The 22,950-nt window shown below is 47.2% G+C and overlaps 3 protein-coding genes across 3 annotated transcripts in view; all 3 read right to left on the reverse strand.

The window, feature by feature from the left end:
* Window positions 1-10,088: 10,088 nt before the first annotated feature.
* LOC126991018 (oplophorus-luciferin 2-monooxygenase non-catalytic subunit-like) lies at window positions 10,089-12,982 on the reverse strand. The gene is made up of 3 exons (XM_050849710.1): window positions 12,030-12,982; window positions 11,522-11,638; window positions 10,089-10,650 (listed from the first exon to the last, which is right to left on the reverse strand). Exons 1-3 carry the CDS (start codon window positions 12,793-12,795, stop codon window positions 10,508-10,510), a joined length of 1,026 nt encoding a protein of 341 aa, XP_050705667.1. The 5' UTR covers window positions 12,796-12,982; the 3' UTR covers window positions 10,089-10,507.
* A 3,244-nt stretch (window positions 12,983-16,226) lies between these two features.
* Window positions 16,227-19,460, reverse strand: LOC126991010 (oplophorus-luciferin 2-monooxygenase non-catalytic subunit-like). Its single transcript, XM_050849692.1, has 3 exons — window positions 18,588-19,460; window positions 17,744-17,860; window positions 16,227-17,177 (listed from the first exon to the last, which is right to left on the reverse strand). The coding sequence occupies exons 1-3, from the start codon at window positions 19,402-19,404 to the stop codon at window positions 16,969-16,971; spliced, it is 1,143 nt and encodes a 380-aa protein (XP_050705649.1). The 5' UTR covers window positions 19,405-19,460; the 3' UTR covers window positions 16,227-16,968.
* Window positions 19,461-21,381: 1,921 nt separating this feature from the next.
* Window positions 21,382-22,950, reverse strand: part of LOC126990981 (oplophorus-luciferin 2-monooxygenase non-catalytic subunit-like) — a 2,518-nt gene continuing 949 nt past the window's right edge. Inside the window, exons 2-3 of the mRNA XM_050849625.1 lie at window positions 22,298-22,411; window positions 21,382-22,029 (exon numbers count right to left, since the gene is read on the reverse strand). Coding sequence (XP_050705582.1) covers window positions 21,863-22,029; window positions 22,298-22,411 — 281 coding nt within the window. The 3' untranslated portion in view covers window positions 21,382-21,862. The remainder of the gene's footprint in view (window positions 22,030-22,297; window positions 22,412-22,950) is intronic.

Genomic DNA, 22,950 nt, shown 5'->3' on the forward strand with positions numbered 1-22,950 from the left:
AGTGACCGGAGCAGCGACATGGTGGAGGAGGCGAAGCTTTGACCGGGCCACTCCCACCGCCAGCCTTTATAAAGCCCCGTTATCTTATCGCGACAGACTGCCAAGGCCGGCAACGCACCGCACAGGACTTTTACACACACACACACACACACACACACACACACACACACACACACACACACACACACACACACACACACACACAGAGCAAACTAACATTGGGAAATGGTTTTCAAAAATTAAGGCCTTGTGTGGCCTCAACAACAGCGCCCCCTCCATCCCGGGCGTATCTCACCTCCCGCCACCTGAAGCAGCCGAGGCCATCAATCTCCACTTCTCGGCCATCTGTCAGTCCCTCCCCAGCCTGGACCTGACCTCACTCCCAGCTTACCTGCCCGCCCCATCACCACTCCCCACGGTTGAGGCCTATGAGGTCGCCAGGTCACTAAGCCAACTTAAAACAAAGCGGTCCACCACGCCCACTGATCTCCCCATCAAACTGTACCAGGAGTTTGCCCCCGAGCTGGCCACCCCCCTCGCCTCTATTTTTAACGCTTCCTTCCGTCAAAGTCAGTGTCCTGCTGACTGGAAAACAGCATATGTCACTCCGATTCCCAAGACCACCCCTCAATCACCGAGTGACTTGAGGCCTATTTCTATCACCCCCATTCCCAGCCTCCTGTGTGAAGCCTTCATTTTCAAGTGGACTTACACTCATCTTGCTCCCCTCATAGACCCACAACAGTACGGCAATATCAAGTCAACCTCCACCACACACTGCCTAATTAATCTCCTGGACTTTGCCTACAGAAATCTTGAAAAACGCAAAACATCAGTTTCTCTCGCTTTTATTGATTTCCGAAAGGCTTTTGACCTAGTTCACCATACCACAGTCATCAACAAAGCAATAAACCTAGGGCTTCACCCTAACCTGGTCTCCTGGCCGGCTGATTTCCTGCACCAGCGTAAACAGGTGGTGAGATTTCAGGGAGTGGCCTCCCCTCCTCTACACCTTACTTGCGGGGTACCTCAGGGGTCCAAAATGGGCCCTTTATGCTTCCTTATCCTAATTAATGACGCCCTGACCCACACACCCCACCGCTGGAAGTACATGGACGACACCACAGTGGGAGTAACAGTTGACAACAGCAACCCAGACTATTCCCACCTCCAGGAAACACTACACAACCTACACACATGGACAACACAAAACATGGTCACCATCAACGACACCAAAACTACACTCCTACACATCAACACCTCCTCTGCCCCTGTTGCCCCCCTGTGGTGTCCATCAACGACACTCCCCTCCGGGTAGTTACATCAGCAAAACTACTTGGAGTCACCCTGGACAACAAACTCACATGGAAGGAGCACGTCTCCCAGCTCACCAGATCTGCCACCTATAAACTGTACCTGCTGAGGAGACTCAAAACGCTGGGGGCCCCTGAGTGTGCGCTGGCGAGCGTGTACTCCTCGTTCATCCTCCCCAAACTGACATACGCGTCCCCAGCGTGGTCTTCCTCCATCAACATCACGCAGCGCCGCCAACTTGAACGCGTCCAGAAGCGAGCCTGCAAAATCATCCTGGGCCCTCACTACACCAGCTATCAGGACGCCCTCGACTCCCTCCATCTCACCAGCCTACAACACCGTCACGAGACCCTACTACACCGGTTCGCAACCAAGCTTCTCAACCAGCCCAGACACAGACACATCCTCCCACCCGCAGTGAACCGCCCTCAGCACTCAGTGCGACACCACAACATTATTGCCCCGATACGGGCACGGACTGACCGCTATAAGAACAGCGCAGTGCCCGTGATGGTCAAATATATCAACAATGCAAATTAAGAGCAGCACAATTTGTATGTTTTGTAAATATTTTTCATTAGGACTTATTGTTGTTGTTATTATGATTATTATTATTATTATTATTATTATTATTATTATTATTATTATTATGATTACTATTATTATTATCATTATTATTATCGTGATTATTATGATTATTATTATTATCTTTACTATGATTATTGCTATTATTGTTATTTCTATTTTCCTTTTTATTTTCGATCATACTACTTTGTTCATTTGTCTCTTTCATTTCATTTCATCTTCCATTGATGTATATTTTCAGCTCTAGGGCTGCCTGGTACTTCATGAAATAAACCGTTTATTATTATTATTATTATTATTACACACACACACACACACACACACACACACACACACACACACACACACACACACACAGACCACCCCCATTCTTCCTCTCTTCCCACCTTTTCCCACTCCTCCCTTTCCTCGTCTCTGCCTCCCCTCCCCCTTCATCCCTCTCTTCCTTTCTTTATCCCTCTCTTGACTTTTTCTTCCCTCCTCTTGGTATCCTCCTCCTCCTTTTATCACTCTCTGTATGTCCCTTTCCTTTCACCTCTGCATATCTCCCTCTCCTTCCTTCCTCCCTTCATCCCTCTCCTCGTGTCATCCTCCCTCGCTTTGTCCTCACATCACCTCTCATTTGCCCTTTCGTCCTCTCCCTTGTAACCAGAATCCCCCCTTCGCTGCCCTTCCCCTCCTCTCGTCACTCCCTCCCTTCCTTCCTCCTCCGTGGAAATCCCCCTTTCGTTTCCCTCATTTCCCACACCTTTCCGAGAATCACCTGTACCTGTTTTCATGGTTATTACCCACCTCCCAAATATCTTCACTTTATCGATCTTTCCCCCCTTCCCCTCCTTCCCCCTTTTCCCCATCCCCAGCACTTTCAACCAAGCAGCACTACAGGAACCGATCGTGCACACTACCCGTCTGCCGGAGCTCTCATACGGAATCTGACGCAAACATGAGCCAGAATTTACCAGTGTCTACATCTTAGTCTTTCTTTTTTGCATATGTAGAGAGAGAAAAACTGTTATGTGTATATTCATTTTATGTTGGTTTATTTTCGTTTTCAGAGGAAGTGTCCAGTTGTCTCAAGCTTTCTCTGCTTTATTTTCATTTTTTCATTGATATCTGCGTTCGGGGTTTGCCTTGTCTCCGTTCGTTTAGCTTGTCTTCACTCCTTCATCGCGGTAGAGGAGCTTCTTCGTAATCGTGTTCAAGTCAGGTTTTGTTTCTATAATCAAAAAAGGTGTGATGGTGGTGGTCGTGGTGGTGGTGGTATTGGTGGTTTTAGCAGACGAAACTCCAGTAGTAGTAGTAGTAGTAGTAGTAGTAGTAGTAGTAGTAGTAGTAGTAGTAGACTAGTAGTAGTAGTAGTAGACTAGTAGTAGTAGTAGTAGTAGTAATAGTAGTAGTAGTAATAGTAGAAAAATAATCAGTATGGGAGTATGTTGTTTATGGTCAGATGCGTTGAGTAGTGTGATGTAGTGTAATGTGGTATGTTGTGGCTGTTGTGATGACGATGGGAAGTGCATTGTCATTACTATAGCACCACCTGTAGCACGTCAGCCCGAAGAAGGGAAGGAGGGATGCTGGGAGAAAAGGGGCGAAAGAATGGAGCAAGTCAAGATCACAAGAAGAGAGAGACAGAAGGAAGGAGGGACGCAGGCAGGGAGAGACAAACGGGCTGAAAAAATAGAAGGAGCAAAAGGAGGATTGAAGGAGCGAGTGAAGTAAGGAGATGTACAGAGAGGGAGACATACAGAAGACTGACTGAGAGGAGAGCGAAGGGCGAAGGGATGGGAGGGTGAAGAAATACTAAGCAGAAGGAACAGAGAAAGGGTGAGAAATAGTTATACAGTTATGCAGAAAGTAACAAAGGAAGAAAGCAATACAAGCAAAGAGGAACAAAGGGAGGGAAGGACACGTACAAGGATTGAAAATTGAGAACAGGACAAGGTTAGCGACGAGGAGAGAAGGACACAGACGGGGAGTGACAAGGGACAAAACAGAAGAGGGGGAGCGTGTTTGGGTGGCATGGAAGGGCACGGTGACCTTGTAGTCTGACCATGAGAGTCACCTCGCTGCGCACAGGCCGAAGGGAATCAAGCACCTGCGATGAGATAGCTGACGGAGCCGCAGCGGGAAACTCACGTAGATGCATTAAATCCTTCCCCGCTGACCTCACCCCTCGCTGATCCCTGACCCTTAAACCTTTGATGAACTTAGATTCGCTTAATGGCTCGACTGCATGACTCTTGATGAAACGACCCTTAAACGCTACCCTTAGACGTTTGATGACCTTTGATTTGTGTAATGGCTCATCTGTATGACTCTTGATTAAACGACCCTTAAACGACCCTCAAACGTAGGATGAACTTAAATTTGCGTAAAGGCTTGGGTGTACGACTCTTGATTGAACGACCTTGCTTTATATGCCCTTTGGCTAATTGGCTTTATGACTCTTGTAGAATAATAAAGGAGAAGTTAAGGACATACGCTAAAGCTGCGCGTGGTCTCTGTGTTCATTTCCGTGACATTCGTCCTCAAGAATTATAGATCTAATATAACCGTTCCGTCTCTGACTCAACCAATGGAAGTAAACAATGCAAGAATGGCAAATGCTACGTCGGGAATAAATGTGAAACTGCCGGCCTCTTGCAAGGTTTTGGGGCGTCAACTCAAATCATCCAGCTTCATACTATGATAAAACATGTAACTGCAAAAAGCCTCTTGAATCCTATGATACAGAGTGTGAACCTTCTTCCTGACTGTAGCAGCGTGACGTCTCTCTGTATGTGGGTGTGCGGAGGTTGCAATTCCGCTGAGGGTAGAAGAGAAAAAAGGTAAAGGGAAGGAGGGGTGAAAAATACTGTCCAAAAGGAAGAGAGAAGGGGCGAGAAATAGTTAAACATCTATACATCTATAAACCTATCGACAGTGGTGTTCCTCAGGGCTTTGTTCTATCTCCCACTCTCTTTCTGCTGTTCATTGATGATCTTCTTTCCTAAACGAACTGTCCTATCCATTCTTACGCCGGTGACTCTACTCTGCATTACTCAACTTATTTTGATAGAAGTCAACTGAACAGGAACTAGACGATTCCAGGCTAGAGGCTGTAGAACGCTTACCCTCAGACCTTACTATTATTTCCGATTTGGGCAAGAAGAATCTGGTTTCCTTTAACGCCTCCAAAACTATTTCTTCACCTATCCACTCGACACAATCTTCCCAACACCCATCCCCTGTTCTTCGACAATACTCAACTGTCACCTTCTTCTGCACTAAACATCTTCGGTCTATCCTTAACTCAAAATCTCAACTGGAAACTCCATAATCTCCTCTTTCACTAAATCAGCTTCCTCGAAGTTGGGCGATCTGTATCGTCTCCGGCAGTTTTCTCCCCCGCACAGATGCCGTATGCATATATGTATACGTATGGAGTATGCATCACACAGCTCTCTTGGGCAAAGTAGAGTCAAAGGCTCTTCGTCTCATCAACTCCTCTTCTCATACAGTCATACTGACAGTCTTCTACTTCTTCAATTTCGCCGCCATGTTGCCTCTCTATCTTCTATCGATATTTTCATGCTGACTGCTCTTCTGAACTTGTTAACCGCATGCCTCCCCACCCTCCCGCGGCCCCGCTGCACTCGACTTTCTACTCTAGCTCATCCCTATACTTTCCAAACCCCTTATGCAAGAGTTAACCAACATCTTCACTCTTTCATCCCTTACACTGGTAAACTCTGGAACAGCCTTCCTTCGTCTGTATTTCCTTCTGCCAATGACTAGACCTCCTTCAGGAAGAAAGTTGCCCTTTAGCCGTCTCCTTTGTTGTAAAAAATACAGTGACAAAGGGCTGTTTGAAAGAAGAGAAGAAGGAGGCTGAGGAAAAGGAAGGAGGGGGAAGGAGCGAGAAATAATCATACAGTTACACACAGTGACAAAGGGAGGTAGGAAAGAAGAGAAGAAGGGGAGGTTAGAAAGGGAAGAAGGGGGAAGGGGTTGAAGGTGACTTCGAGCACAGTGCATCCCAACATGTGATAGCAATGCTTCATTGCATTTGTGGGTTAAAGTGCAGCCGATGGAGGCCAGGACAGAGCCGTATCATCAGGTCGGCCAAGGTTAGTGAAAGGGACAGACCGTCTATTTTTCTAATCAAAGGTAAATCAGGAAGTGGAGGTGGGTTCGTAGGTTAGTTAGGGAAAGAAAGGCAGGAGCACAAGCAAAGATGGATGTAAGGAAGCAGACAGGGAGGAGCGAAGGAGGTAAAAGGGATAGAATGAGGATTGTAGGGGCGAATGAGAGGGAAGAAACATGCAGAGAAAGACCAAGTGAGGGAGACATACAGAAGCTGGAATGGGAGGAGGTATAAAGTTGCATGTTCTAAAGCAGTGGTTACCAACCTTTTTTTGAGGCAATCCCAACCATGCACCTCTAGACATGACCGCAACCCCACTAGTTTAGGTGTATATATGACTATGTGTTATGATAATGTAATAACACCATGTTTGATTTTACGATGTCTTGGTGACCCCAGGAAAAGCGCTTGGCGGCCCCACTTGGGGTTGCGACCCCAAGGTTGGGAAAGGGGGTTCTAAGGTGTGGGTCCCGTACAAGGATAAGTATGACATGTTGCTTACATCTTAGTCAGTGTGACCCTGGTGGTGTTATCGGTCCGGTTACTGGGAGTCGGCAGGTGCGAGAGCAGACAGACCGATAGACACACAAACATGATTGCCATGGCGCCTTAATAGAAAAAAAAACAAGCATTGGGGCAGCAATGGCTGATTGGTTAACGTGTCGGCGCCGCGTCCGGGAGATCCAAGAGGAACGCGGGTTCGAATCCTGGCCACCACACACCTGGGATTTTTCAGTCACCGCCGAGTGGCCTAGGACTACCCACATGCTGCCCTGAAGACCACTATCAACCCGGACTCTAGATTACCTCTCCAAAGAGAGGCTCAAAGATGAGCTCCGGGGGGCAGTATGAGCCAAAACAAGATGGCGCCACTATAAACACTCGCCTGCGCCACAACGGGCTGGGCAGACCATCAGGCCCCACCAGTGAAAAAGCCTAACGGCGCAATAGGCCGCGACGTAAAAAAAATATTAAATTTTGAAATGCACTCCTGATGAATCTTAAGTAAAGGTTATTGAAGATTCACAGGTTAGGGGTCAGACTTCCTGCATAGTAAGTGATGAATACAAAATATGACGTAAAGATGATACAAGATAATTCTCATCAGACACGTTGAGAACACGAATCAAACGGCTTATAAGAGGGTACGAACAGGACACCTCTGGACCCCAAAAAATACCATTTTCATTAGTTTTGACATTTTCAATCGTCTTAGTTTATGAAGCAGCGTTTAGTGGACCCTTTTTTATTCCTTCCTCCTCTTGATCTGTGTTCCTTCCCGTTACAATAAGCTGGGTTGTAATGTAGCGGACAGTTCTGGACACACACACACACACAACCACACAACACAAAAAAATAATAATAATGATAATAAATAAAATAAATAAATAAATAAATAATAAATCAATAAATAAAAATAAAAGATAAAAATAAAAGAAAATGAAAGCCTAAAGAGTTACTATCAAGCCTATGGAACACTTGGGGCCCTCCATCTGGTGCCGCTTATCATACGTGGCTTTAAAGAAAACGGATGTATTGCAAGGATAACTGATGCACCGTCCTATTACTACCAGTGGTATATCTCCCACCAGTGTCGACTTGCAGGTGTCATACATAAGTCTTTTTTTTTATTTTAGCTGAGAAATATATCACTAAGAACTTGCATCATTGTCATCGCTACACATGCATGCAATTTTCGAATTCAACATGGCTAGTGAGCTGGCTGACTGACCAGCTCGATGATATCATTATCCTTACCATCGTCTGAGGCATAAATAGTCCACTTTACCCGGGGTGTTAGCTTTGTCGGGCATGTGAGTAGTAGTTGAGTAATGTAAACATGGCTGGCTGAGTACATTGAGTTTACTCTTCGCTACCGAAGTAACGCTCCGCCCGTAACACACTGTCTGTTTTGAAGGCATTGTAAATTTTGTGGCAGTCTGATGCAAGTCATGCTGTAAAACCTTCTGCTGATCAGCTTGCCGGGACAGTGTGGCAGGAGGTTACCCGAGGCTTTTTGTTACTGCGATGTATGTTAACACTAGAAAACAGAATTTGATACGTAGGCTCCAGAAAGCTTTTGGAGACTTTTCGTAGTAAACTGCTATATTGTTATATTACTAAATACAGGCATTTGGAGGACGAGGGACGCTAATAACTAAAATAATAGTAATAATAATAATAATAATAATAATAATAATAATAATAATAATAATAATGATGATAATAATAATATTAATAATAATAATAATAATAATAATAATAATAATAATAATAATAATAATAATTATTATGATTATTATTATTATTATTATTATTTTTATAATTATTATTTTTATTGTGTGTGTGTGTGTGTGTGTGTGTGTGTGTGTGTGTGTGTGTGTGTGTGTGTGTATTATTATTATTATTATTATTATTATTATTATTATTATTATTATTATTATTATTATTATTATTATTATTATTATTATTATTATTATTATTATTATTATTATTATTATTATTATTATTATTATTATTATTATTATTATTATTATTATTATCATTATTATTATCATTATTATTATTATTATTATTATTATTATTATTATTATTATTATTATTATCACTTATTACAATTGTCATAATAGTTATTACTATTGTTAATATTTTTATTATCATTTATTATCATTACCTTCATCATGACCTTCTCAACAGGAATTACATGACTCCTGACTGGAGGCTGCAGAACGCTTAACCTCAGACCTTGCTATCATTTCCGATTGCGGTAAAAGGAACCTTGTGTCCTTCAATGCCTCAAAAACCCAATTTCTCCACCTATCAACTCGACATAATCTTCCAAACACCTATCCCCTATTCTTCGATAACACTCAGCTGTCACCTTCTTCAACATTAAATATCCTCGGTCTATCCTTAGCTCAAAATATCAACTGGAAAGTGCACATCTCTCCTACTAAATCAGCTTCCTAGAGGTTGGGCGTTCTGTATCGTCTTCGCCAGTTCTTCTCCCCCGCACAGATGCTTTCCATTTATAGTTGCCTTGTCCGCCCTCGTATGGAGTATGCATCTCACGTGGGGGGGGGGGGGCTCCACTCACACAGCTCTCCTGGACAGAGTGAAGTCTAAGGTTCTTCGTCTCATCAGCTCTCTTACTCTTACTGATAGTCTTCTACCTAATAAATTCCGCCGCCGTGTTGCCTCACTTTCCATCTTCTATCGATATTTTCATGCTGACTGCTCTTCTGAACTTGCCAACTGCATGCCTTCCCCCTCCCGCGGCCCCGCTGCACACGACTTTATACTCATGCTCATCTCTATACTGTCCAAACCCTTTATGTAAGAGTTAACCAGCAACTTCATTCTTTCATCCCCTTCACTGCAAACTCTGGAACAGCCTTCCTTCGTCTGTATTTCCTCCTACCTATGACTTGACTTCTTGCAAGAAGAGTGTATCAAGACACCTCTCCACCCGAAATTGACCTCTCTTTTGGTTACTCCTTACTTTTATCTTTTATGGGAGCGGCGAGCAGTGGACTTTTTTTTAACTCTTCTTGTTGCCCTTGAGCCGTGTCCTTTGATGTAAAAAAAATCATCAGTTACTGCCACAGAGAGGACATTTGTGATTTGGATGATGAACAAAAGCCTTTGCAAAGCTTTATTTACTAAACTATTTCCGGCGAATGACTGGTTAGATAGCTGGCTAAATGACTCTGTCTAGCTGGCTGTCTATATAGCTGACTAGCTGGCCAGCTGACTGGCTGACTGACTGACTGACTGGCTGACTGGCTGGCTAGCTGATTGTCTGTTGTCTGTCTGGCTAGCTCCTTGAATGGCTGGTTGACTAATTTGTTTGTTGACTGTCCTCTTTTCTCACACCACTGAGATCCCTATGCATGTCTAGCTGTACATAGAGTCCCTCTCCCTCGTACAATGAGGCGCTCAATCCTCCCTAAGCCAGGCGCTGTTACCCACTCTGTTTGTTGGGGACTAGCGGAAGCCTCTAGGGCGCCACCTTTCCTCCCGTAACGCAAACCTACTCCGCGAGGGAAATAATTAAACGTCACATGTTCTATATATTTATTTATCTCAGTATTCCTAATCCTCTACAAAGCACTTCTTTCGGGAGCAGAATGTGGTGGATTTTTAAGAGCGGGGAAAGGGCTATTTTATTTTGTATTAGCCCTTCTTCTGCCTTCTGTGGATGTTTAGAGAGAGAGAGATAGAGATAGACAAATAGACAGATAGAGAGAAACCTTCAGAGTACTGGGTTTCATTAGACTACTCGCTGGGTCGTCACTCCTTCACAGATAAATAACTAAACCCCAGGCGGCGAGAAGCACACCCTTAGATACTGAAGAGGCTTGCTATAACTGGGTCGTGAGAGGAATTCATAAGTCATAACAGTGAGATAAGTCTGCCTAACACCGCGCCACCACTACCACCACCACCCCCGCCCTCGCCGCTGCCTCCTCCTCCGTCGCTTTAGCATAAGATCAGCAGCGGGGCGGTGTCCGTGTCTTTGAGAGGAATCCCGTCGCTGCACGTGGCAGAGTCTTTTACCTTGTCCAAATTATCTGAGTCCAAAAGCAGCCACAGCACATCGCATCCACAGACCAGCTGATTGCCTGACGGGGAGGAGAGAGTTAAAATGCATCAGCTATACAAGGAGACAGGAATCCGATGTCCCAGAAGTGTATAAATAGTCTGCAAAAGGCGTAAAGTGGCGGCTGGGAGATTTCGGTAGTTTGAATAAGAGTCAACATGCATCACCTATACAAGGAAACAAGAATCCGACGTCCAAAAATCTATAGTTAAAATGTATCCGCTATACAGGACACAAGGCGAGGGTACTTAGGACGCGGTTTGCTGCTAAAGGGGATATAGCCGAAGACTAGAATACATTGTTCATCGGGTTTTCTGGCTGGGAAGAAGAGGAGATAACATGCATAAGCAGCATACGAGGGATACATGGAGGCTACATGAGACGTGACATGAAGATATTTAGTGGTTACGGGCTAAAAAATATATACCGTGTACTCTAACGATTATCATGGAAGTCTCAGTGTTCATATCAACTACACGACTGAAGAAAAATAAACGAATAAATAAGTGAATGAGGCCGTGGAGAGGCTCGTCCATACCAGCCCGAAACACCAGAAGAGAAAGGTATAGAAACAGTATCGAGAAAAGGAAAACATCAACACGCATCATCCCCCTTCAGACCCAAGCGCAGCATTGCCAGATTATCGTATTCACCACAGTGTCTTTATCATTTTTTAAGCCTCAAGTTCTCGTACCTTCACAAATAACGATAGAAAATTAAAGTTAGCGTTAAAATTGTTATTTACTGATGTTTGTTTAGTGTTTTTTGCTTTGGTTATCGGTCAGAAACTACAGAAATGCAATGCGCTGAGTACGATAATTTGTCAACGCCGCCCTAGAGTTAGCGAATCAAACGCGTGTCTACCCTCGTAGCCTTAAGTAGCCCCGCCTTACCTGAAACATCGATCACCTGCACGCCGGTAAGCTGGTCGAAGAGAGGGTACCAGTTGTCCCAGTCCAGCGCCGTTAGCTTGTTATTACTGAAGTCGATCGTCCCCACCCTGTCCATGCCTGGGGAGGAGAGGAGGCCATGTGTGGGATACATATGATAGAACGGGTGTGACAGGTATAGCAAAAAGTTCCCTTGTGGCCGTAGAGGTAGGGATGGTGGTTTGGGTGGAAGAGCGTGAATTCTTACTTTCTAATGAGTGTGATGGTGTTAATAGAGTTAGTTGTGGGAGATAGAAGTAATGGTAATTCTGAGACCCTATCTATCTCTAACAGTGGTGGTGGTGGTGGTGGTGGAGGTGGTGGTAGTGGAGGTGAAAGAGCGCGAAATGTTACTATTTTAATAAGAGCGATGGTGTTGACAAAGTTAGCGGTGGGGGATGGGGGTGGTGATGCTGCTGAGAATCCTATCCTTCTCTAACGGTGGTGGTGGTTGTGGTGGTGTGGTACCTACCGGTGATGGCTGAGGAGTGTATCTGCGTGAGAGCGTTGTCGTTTAGCATCAGTTCTTCGAGGGAGTCGAGAGGAACGCGGACGACGCCTTGCTCCAGAATCCCTGCCAGGTTGTTGTCGGAGAGGTCGAGGATCTTGATGTATGTGAGGGTGCTGAATACGTTGGGTGGTAGTGACGCGATGCCCATCCGGCTGAGGTACAGCGCCTCCAGCTCAACCAACCCGACGAACGTGTCTTCGGTGATTGTGAGGCCCACGTTTTGCGAGAGGTCGAGGCTGAGCAGTGAGGGGGACTCAAGGTTGGGCAGGGACGACAGCCTGTTGTTGGATAAGTCGAGGATGCGGAGGTGGTTGTACAATCCCATCGACTCATATGGGAAGGTGTCGATCTCATTGCTGCTGACGTCGAGTTTGATGAGGGTGTCGTGGGAGGGCGTGAAGGCCTCCTCCTCGATGGTGCGGATGTACGTGTTGGTGATGGTGACGTGCTTGAACGACACTTCGCCGAACACGTAACTCTTGATGTCGGTGAGGCCGGGATGGCCACTGACAGGTTGGATGATTAGGTTGTTGACTTGCGTATATGGAAAAGAGGCCTGAAAAACACGCTCCAGTTCGTCATTGCTTACAACTCCAGAACAGTCCAAGTCGGGCTCTCCGGACGTTCCTACGGTGCAGTCGCAAGGATAAATATCACTGAGGCTAGGGCACGGAAAGTCCGACGCCACCGCCGCCCCCACCCCCAGCAGTAGCAGGAGGACCTTCATCGTCGGGCACAAGTAGTGTTCTCGAAGACAGATGACAAACTCCGTCCTGCCGCTGAGTGTTATAAGCACTGGAGGCGTATCTTATCGCCACGTGTACCCGTTCCGCGGCCAGCCACTCGCAGTGCGTCCAGACCAGCCCGTCACAGCCGAGAAGCTCTCTGGGAGAGGCGTGTGTCGTGACTGTCCGTGGCTCTCCTGCCTTTATGGCTGCCACCTGCCCCAAAATGGTGTCACCAAGAACAGGAGCCAACCGATGAACCATCCCTGTGTGTGTGTGTATGTGTGTGTGTGTGTGTGTGTGTGTGTGTGTGTGTGTGTGTGTGTGTGTGTGTGTGTGTGTGTGTGTGTGTGTGTGTGTGTGTGTGTGTGTGTGTGTGTGTGTGTGTGTGTGTGTGTGTGTGTGTGTGTGTGTGTGTGTGTGTGTGTGTGTGTGTGTGTGTGTGTGTGTGTGTGTGTGTGTGTGTGTGTGTGTGTGTGTGTGTGTGTGTGTGTGTGTGTGTGTGTGTGGGTGTGTGTGTGTGTGTGTGTGTGTGTGTGTGTGTGTGTGTGTGTGTGTGTGTGTGTGTGTGTGTGTGTGTGTGTGTGTGTGTGTGTGTGTGTGTGTGTGTGTGTGTGTGTGTGTGTGTGTGTGTGTGTGTGTGTTTCACATATTAATGAAGCTTCCAATACTATCTCATTTATATGACAAATTTTAGTTATTACGATATTTTTTCTTGGTCATGACTTTATTCGATTATTGTTTATAGTTTATCTGGCTTCTCCCACATGTCCTTTTGTCACTGACTCGGACACGAAGGCGGACGCAAATCACAGACCAAGGAATACCCGACCTATGACCAGGTTTTCATTTATCCACGATCCGTCATCCGTATCCGTGTCAGCAGCCATATCCGTGTCTGAAACAAATATCGAGTATATGAATATAGATTGGAAAGCGTCCACCCAACGCAACGACAGTGATCATGACACCACACCCTCGGGTGTCACAGAAGCAGCGTGTCCCCGCCATGGGCTCAGCGTCAGGGGCGGCGGCCTCTCAAGGCACCGCCCTTGTGATGCACTTGGTACGAGGTTGGCCACGTGACGCTCCTCGAATCAGCAGCACGGAAAGCAAATACAACTATAATTTTCATTTAGACAAGATTCTGCACCGGAGAGCCAGACGCAGCCTTGTACTTAGTCAGGACAGCCACGTCACGCGCCTTGACTGGGCGGCACGAAAGGAAAATATAATCTTAGTCATCAAGTCATCATCTAGTGAAGGCCGCACCAGATGCCCAGACGTGGCCTTGCACACAGCCAGCACTGCCACGTCGACACACCGCGGGCCATCAACTGGAGAGTTAAAATGCAAATGTACTTATCAATATGTTTTTGCGACTGATAGCGTGACACAACCCAGTTCTTAGAAGGAAGAGAGTTTCGGCGTCAGCTGCAGGAGGCGCCGGTGTAGTGGTACAAGGCGGTGCAAAACAGATTAATCAAACAAGACCGCCAGTGTACCTGATAGCGGTGGTGGCGGAGGCAGCTGAACACCTGAAGACGTTCCCATCATTGTGGTCCGCGAGACGCCGCCGCTGTGTCCCATCACCTCCACCTCCACCTCCACCTCCCTGGCCCTAACACACCCCACACCCCGCCCGCCTGCACCCCATCCACCTCGCCGGCTCGTGATGGTGATGATGATGATAGGCGCGGTGGTGAGAGTGGTGGGGGTGGGGGTTGAAATGAAGGATCTGGGGTGGTGGTAGTGGGGTGGGGGTTACGTAGCGAGGATGGTGTTGACCGTCGGTGGTTTGCAATGGTGTGGTGGTGATGGTGATGGTGATGAATGCAAAGTACGCAGTGGTGGTGGGTGCATGGGGTAATGGTGATGGTGACGATGGTGGGTGAATGAGGTGGTGGCTGATGTAATGGTGGTGGTGGTGGTGATGATGGTGAAGAGCGGTGGATGCATGTGGTGGTGGTAGATGTGATGAGGGGGGAGATGGTGTAGTGATGGTGGTGGAGAGGATGTTGGATGCATGTGGTGGTGGTAGATGTGATGATGGTGATGATGATGGTGGTGGTGGTGCTGGTGATGATGGTGATAGTTGCTGCACTAGTGGTGACGCAGATGCGGTGATAGGGAACACAAAAAACACAACACCTTTGCCCGGCGTCAGGTGTTGCCTCCCACCACCAACACCACCGGCGCCATGAAGGTTAGACCCCACGCGACTTTCCGCGAAAAGCTATACGTCTCGTCGGGAAAGAGGAGGGGGGAGGAAGCGGGAAGGGGTATGGGGAGAAAGGGAGAAGAGTTCGAAGGGCAAAGCGACGTGGCGTCAGGCACGTACGACACATACCCAAGGCCACTGTGCTTCCCTCGCTCTTTTTATCTTCAAGGCAGGGGGGGCAAGACGGCGACCCGGGCATGCTTAGTCGTGACCTTCTGCTTTGGCCACGAGAACAGCAGGTCAGGCAGGTCATCCCATACCCTCCCGTTCATATCAAGTCATTGCGGTGTTACTCTAAAATAAATCATCCCGCTCAACCAACCGACTCGGGCCAAGTACTATATAGTATCAAATTACCCCACCGACAGAGAGAGAAAAAAAATGATAGATAGATTGAGAGAGAGGGAACGCTATAGTCATATTCTTCCGCCTTCCTTAGGAGTTCAACGAGACTTTTAGGATGCCGTTACTGGACGCATAACTCCATATTGTACGTAGTTTTCACCAAGTATGTGTGTGGGGGCGGAGGAAGGGCGGGTAGGGTACGTGAATGTGTATGTACTACCTATGCTTTCAATATCCTTCTCGCTGCCATCATCTTCCATCCCTTTCACTCCTCCTCTCCCGTCTTCCTCCTGTAACCTCGTGTCTCAGCTGTTCCCTCACACCTCCTGCCTGTTCCTTTCCCTTCCCCACCTTCCCTGTCCCTCTTGAAGGACGTAGACCGATTCACACGCCATGTTACTCATTCTCCGTGGCACAGGACTCATCTTGCCTCAGTTACCAAATCAAGGAGTCGGATATGAGCACCGAGGCAATGAGCAGCTTACCGTTCCTCCCCGACTCCACACCTCATAATCCCTTAGTGGCCCGTGTCGCGTCAGTATGAAGGAGGGAGAGGCAGACTGATGCTGTGGTCGCGGCAGGGATGAGAGCTTACCTGGAGTTTGCCTTACAATTCTTCAGTTCTTTCTGCCCATTTCTTTTACCGGTTCGTGGAGAAAGAAGAAAAGGAGGAGGAAAAGGACGGGTAACGGGAAGAGAGAGAAAGCGAAGGAGCAAGAACAGGAACAAGTAGAAAAGGAGACGGCAGTAAGAGGGCTTAGGGTCACCAGAGCTTGAGGGTTCTGCAAGTGGCCAATCGGGTTTTATACAGTTAGTTCAGTCAAGCGGGAGACACTCAGAATAATGACGTAGATGGAATACTGCAGGTGGGTTCCTTTAGTTTTATTGTGCTAAAGGATGAAGCAATACACGACTTTACAGAGTAGTTGTGTGCGTATACTACGAGGGAGACAATTCAAGAACTAAAGAAAAAAAAATTAAAATGCTGCTCCTACAAATGCTATAAAAGAGAGGCGATGAAAGAAAGCGTTGAAGTCACAGGAAAGAGAACTATAGGAAAAGCAAGGAAAGTTGTAGCCATAAAATGCAAAAAGAACTTGTTAATGACGTTCCGTACAAACTACCAACACTAAAAGTAGAGTTATAAATGTAGTTTCATCCGTTCAAGAACATACCATAATATTATTTAAACTGAAAATATGGAAGAAGGAAAGGAGAAGATTTGGTGGACAGTTTTGTTTCCGAAAGTTCACCATTATGAGGAACGGAAAGTAGATGCTTGTTGACTAGCGCTGGGAGGACACACGTCGTAGGGGAGGAGGGCGTGAGGCAAGGCCAGGGCAGCGCGGCCGTGTGACAACAAATCCACAATTTAAGAAAATCCAGGAACATATAGAAGAGGGAAGAAAAAAGGGCTGCCATTTCTAGGGAAGCGACTGCCATCATCATGTAATTCTAACAGAAGCTCAGTAACGTTGCATCCTCAGCTCTCGAAACATCCACGGGATAGCAAACCGTCCAGTGTTCATCTCTTGCTGGCACCCTCACTGCGCTTGGGCATCTCAGGGGAGCCGCCCAGCACTCCATGCTTGACAGAGGAGGATGGTCGCTAGAATGTCCCTGGGTTTTTGCAGTCAGTTTGCGGCGGACAATCGCCAAAGGAGGCTGCGCACTGGACACAGAAAATGTCAACGTCGAGGAAGATGACTTGCTGGGTGGAGGCGTAGCAGAGTGTGGTATCTGTGAGGCGGCAGAGATATTCCTGATCGTACTGCATGAAGAGCCAGTCGATGTCGCAGCCACAGGTCAGCGCATTGCCTGCCGGAACAACGATGTTTCAGCACAGTCAGGATCGCGCCCACCATCCAAAACACAAGCGGATTAGACTTCACACGTGATAAAGCTAACAATTAAACACTGTCTATTTGGTAATTTCCTTTTATCAATGTTTTATACGAAATGCTAAATTATTGAACCGTAAGCACACCTATCCCATATGATTAGACCACACAATACCCATATAATAATAGAGTAAAGTCCAAGCGTAGTGAAGCTGATATACTAGAAATATGCGAGCTTTTCTATACGCGTTCAGACAAGAAGAAAAGTGTTTCATCCATGACCTCATATCTCCCAGTAGCTAAACAAGAAGTCAGTTTGTTAATAGATTTCAAACGTAGAAAAGCTGATAAATGAATGGGGTGTGAGCTTCTCCTGGTGTAAAAGAACTCGCTTTGAAAACACGAAAAACTCCTGGTCCCCGGCCACCTCCCACTACTAAAACCATACATAGCTGATGATGGCAGGAAGCTGTGGAAGGGGAGGGGAGGGAGCGACTCTTCTTGAGTCAGATCAGCGACTCAGCCGTTGGACCAGTGACTCACCTCTCAGATCAATAGACTCGCGGCTCTTTAGCTGCTCAAAGATATGTTTCCAGTGTTCCTCCGGCAATTCCACTATCTGGTTCGACGCCATGCTCAGCGATCCATCTTCCGCAAAGCCTGCGGGACAAATGCAGCGTTAACAATAGAGCAGTTGTAGTTATATCAGTAGTTGTTGTGTATGTTGGTGCAGTTTTTATATATGTAGTTTCTGCCGCTGCAGTTGGTGCTGGACTAAAAAGAGTAAAATGAGAAATAATGCTATTGACTTTACTGTCCGGGAGTGCATGACCAGTTGGTTGCCTTACACCTCACCGGTGTTTTGTTTCCTGCAGAGCTGAACGTCTCACAGTGATGTGTGTGTCTTCTTATGTGCTGCCTAGAGCGCCGGTAGGCTCTGTTGAGAGGCCTGATGGATGGACCATCCCGTCAGTGGCGCAGGCGAATTTTATTTTAAATGGCTCCAGTGTGTGTGTGTTTGTGTGTGTGTGTGTGTGTGTGTGTAATTTACCAGGGCCTGATCACGAGCTGGGCATGTCATCGCCAGCAAGTACCCTCCCGATTAGAGCAAGGCTCATTATAGTCGATCTCTGGGTACTGCCGAGGCCTTCACACACCACACACCACATCCACCTTGCTCAAGGGGGGACAGTAACCGCTCCTTGTCAGCGGAAATATCCCGGTATGAAAGGGGCTCGAACCTCTGCTACCCACGCCGCGAAGCCTAGCAGCGCAGAGCTTTAACCACTGAGCTACCGGAGCGGTGTGTGTGTGTGTGTGTGTGTGTGTGTGTGTGTGTGTGTGTGTGTGTGTGTGTGTGTGTGTGTGTACATACTTATAGACTCACCCACAAGGGCGTCGTGCCTGACGAAGAAGATATCGTTAAGGTCAAAGTTGATTTTCTTTATTGTATTCGTTGACACCGCGATGGAGCCCGCCTCGAGCTCCGTCAGGTAGTTCCTCGAAAAGTCAACCACTTGGAGCTGCGTCATGTTGCTGAAGAGGCCCGTTGTGAGCTCCTTGAGACCGATCTCCGAGAGGTACAGCTCGCGGAGGTTAGGCACCCCAGAAAAGTGGTGGTCGCTGTTCATCAGCAGTCCGGGGTTTTTGTTGGCGCTGAACACCTGGAGGGACTGCGACTCGAGATTGTACAGCTCGGGGAACTGGTTGTCGTCGATGATGAAGGTGTTGAGCTGCACGTACAGCGGCAGGGACTCGAAGGGAAAGGTGTGCAGGTAGTTGCTGGACAGGTCGAGGTAATTGAGTGTTGCGTGTGAGTCGGCGAAGGCCTCGTCGATGATCTCCGTGAGTCTCGTCCCCGTGATGATGACTCGCTCAAACGTGAGTTCCGCGAAAGTGTTTGGATTGATTTCGTCGATCACGTTGTCTATGTCGTCTCGGTCGTGAATTATTCTGAGTTCATAGAAGTCTGGGAAGGGAAAGACGGAGGTAAATATTCTCTCCAGCTGCTCGTCACTCTTGGCCAAGGAGCAGTCCATGTACAGGTTGTAGAGTTCGTCCTGGGAACACACGCAAGGACTGATCTCAGTGTCGATGGGGCAGGGCCAGCCCGGCGTGACAGGGTTTTCGCGTGTTCGGGGTTGGTCAGCGAAGCCCAGAGCCACTACCGCCATCAACACAGCCAGCACACGACACAGCGCCATCTTGCTCGAGATGCTGCGGAGTGAACTGCCGCCAGCCAGTGACTGCCGTGCTGTGGCCACGAACTTATACTCCGGCCAGGCCTATCTTATCGCCGGCACGGCCGCACTCTCTCTCTCTCTCTCTCTCTCTCTCTCTCTCTCTCTCTCTCTCTCTCTCTCTCTCTCTCTCTCTCTCTCTCTCTCTCTCTCTCTCTCTCTCTCTCTCTCTCCTCTCTCTCTCTCTCTCTCTCTCTCTCTCTCTGTCTCTATCTCTCTCTCTCTCTCTGTCTCTCTCTCTCTCTCTCTCTCCTCTCTCTCTCTCTCTCTCTCTCTCTCTCTCTCTCTCTCTCTCTCTCTCTCTCTCCTCTCTCTCTCTCTCTCTCTCTCTCTCTCTCTCTCTCTCTCTCTCTCTCTCTCTCTCTCTCTCTCTCTCTCTCTCTCTCTCTCTCTCTCTCTCTCTCTCTCTCTCTCTCTCTCTCTCTCTCTCTCTCTCTCTCTCTCTCGCTCTCTCTCTCTCTCTCTCTCTCTCTCTCTCTCTCTCTCTCAAGGCACCCTCATCTGCCGTCCCTCGTCAATGAAGGAGACTCACTCTGTATTATTATTTTCATCTTTGGTGCATCCGTCAAAGCTAGCTCTCTCGAACCCACAGTCGCCATTTCATGTTCGGACAGTCTCTCGCCATCTCAAGCCATCTTCTCTTCAGTCGCCTTCCTGATGGAGACTCATTACAACTCTCTTCGTCTTTAGTGCCTCGTACCTGACCACACTTACCTGTCCCACGCCCTAGATTACACACCTCCTCTGTACCACTTTATAATCAAAATGGTTTACCTTACGTCCTCTACAGCTACATCTTCTGTGGTTCCTCTCGCACTTTCCAACCTTTGCTTTTCATACTAGATAACACATATCCTCTGTACCACTTAACTATCAACGTGGTTTACATTATATCCTCTACAGATGCTCCTTATTTTGTTCCTGTCGCACTTTCCGACCTTTGCATTTCATACTAGACAACACATCTCCTCTGTATCACTTAACTATCAACCTGGTTTACCTTACGTCCTCTACAGATGCTCCTTCTTGTGTTCTTATCGCACTCTACAACCTTGGCTTTTCATACTTTGTTGTTTGTTCGCGGATATCCCACAATGCTGCCACCAGAGTGATTTTTATGGCGAGAGAACTGATGCCGATACGAGTACAAGAACTTCGGGCATAAGCAAGTAGAATGAATGCTTTAGGAAGAAATAGCAAGATATCCCACAGCATGTTTAGAAATACCTCCTCATGCATTCTTAAAGCCACTCAGCACATGAGTCACGAACGGATGGATAGACAGATAGAAAGAGAGAGAGAGAGAGAGAGAGAGAGAGAGAGAGAGAGAGAGAGAGAGAGAGAGAGAGAGAGAGAGAGAGAGAGAGAGAGAGAGAGAGAGAGAGAGAGAGAGACAGGAAAAGGAAGTGTGTGTGTGTGTGTGTGATTTCATTTAATAAGTAGGCTGGTTAGTTAATTCATTAGTTTGTTTCTTACTTATTTCCTTACTGACTCACTTCCCTACTTACCTCTTTACGACCAGGGACGCATCACGCTGAGCTTCTTTTTTTTTTTCATGTGTTTTGCTGATAATAACGATAGATTTTGTTTTAATTTATATGCTACATATCTGTCTAAGGCTTTCTAACTTTCTATCTATTTATCCATCTGGCTGGACCCACCATACCTTGAACTCGTATGGAGAGGGAGAAGGGGAGTAAGGGAAGGAGGAGAAAGGGGGGGGTGGGGGTGGAAGTTGGGAGAGGAAAGGAGGAGGGACTTATCCTTTATTAATGTGTCATCCTCATTCATTGTTTCCATAATTTCATTCGCCCCATGCAGGAACGCATTCTCCGCTGGACAAACAGGAGATTCATTGTCCTCTTGGCGGGAGACGGAATGATGATGAGGGTGATGATGATGGTGATGGTGATGATGATGATGGTGAAGCAAAAACATGCAAGGTCACAAGAGGAGTTTATTTACTTCATCCCAACTTGACGAAACAGTAACGATATTGGCACATTGAATAATTTTGAAACGAGCCCTCGTGTGTGTGTGTGTGTGTGTGTGTGTTATGGTGAAGGACAATCTATCAACCATATAATTAATGTATGACAAATCCTGCCAGAGAGAGAGAGAGAGAGAGAGAGAGAGAGAGAGAGAGAGAGAGAGAGAGAGAGAGAGAGAGAGAGAGAGAGAGAGAGAGAGAGAGAGAGAGAGAGAGAGAGAGAGAGCAGCACAATCACACATGCTGCATCTCCGGCGACAAGACCGTTAGAGGCGATCGGTCAGCAAACAGACGGCACTCCAGCTGACAGTCGAGGGTTCGACCGTCAAGGGGGAAGGGAGCGTCGAACATGATCACTTTGCTTTCCCGAGACTGCCCAAAACCGACCTGGCCGCCCCAGGAGACGTCCCGCATGATAGTGCTGAAGGCGGCTCACGTGCAGTGCTTCTGGAAGACGTGGTAGTCGAGGAATTTAACTTGCGTCCCGTCGTAGCAGGTGGTGTGGTCCGTGATGATGGGAAGGTAGACCTGCGACGGGTTGACGGAGGATGTGTCGAGGAACAGCCAGCTCATGTCGCAGCCACAAACCAGAGGGTTGCCTGTAGGGGAGAGCAAGGCAGCGTGACTCCGTGTTCCAGTCTCAAAAAGACCGACAAGTGGCCATCGTGTTAGGGATGAAAAGAGAGGCTTCGCTCGCACCGCTTGCCAAAGACGGTCGTGCGCCAGCGGTGCCCAGTTTAGTGAGTACTGGACCGACCGGCGGACACTATATTTGTTTTATGGTGATGCTAAGGACACTAAATTTTGTATTCATTGTATGTCACTCCCCATGGTGAGAGTAATATAAAAGTACGAACTATCTGTTACCTTTGAGGTCCAGGATACCGCCGAGCATCTGGTCCATGATCGGCTGCCAAATGAGCCGCGTCAACGTCTCGATCCTATTGTTGGACATGTCGATGATCGCGTCAGCCGTTATCCCTGTGTGTGTGTGTGTGTGTGTGTGTGTGTGTGTGTGTGTGTGTGTGTGTGTGTGTGTGTGTGTGTGTGTGTGTGTGTGTGTGTGTGTGTGTGTGTGTGTGTGTGTGTGTGTGTGTGTGTGTGTGTGTGTGTGTGTGTGTGTGTGTGTGTGTGTGTGTGTGTGTGTGTGTGTGTGTGTGTGTGTGTGTGTGTGTGTGTGTGTGTGTGTGTGTGTGTGTGTGTGTGTGTGTGTGTGTGTGTGTGTGTGTGTGTGTGTGTGTGTGTGTGTGTGTGTGTGTTGTTTGTTGGTTGTCTTCTTAGATATCGATTGGAAATAGCATGTGATGGGGAACGGTGGACAAGCGGCCTCGACGGACATGAAACGTCGCGTCAAATACTAAGAAGAAATGTTCAATGGAATGCAATATACTGTACTAATATGTGCGTTGTTAGTGATGATAAAGACGATGATGATTAAGTGAAGAACGAGAGGGAGAAAAAGAATAAGAAGAAGGAGGAGCCAAAGGAGGAGGAGAAAGAGGAGAAGGAGGAGGAGGAAG

This window comes from Eriocheir sinensis, unplaced genomic scaffold (genome assembly GCF_024679095.1).
Source record: "Eriocheir sinensis breed Jianghai 21 unplaced genomic scaffold, ASM2467909v1 Scaffold23, whole genome shotgun sequence".
Lineage (NCBI taxonomy): Eukaryota > Metazoa > Arthropoda > Malacostraca > Decapoda > Varunidae > Eriocheir > Eriocheir sinensis.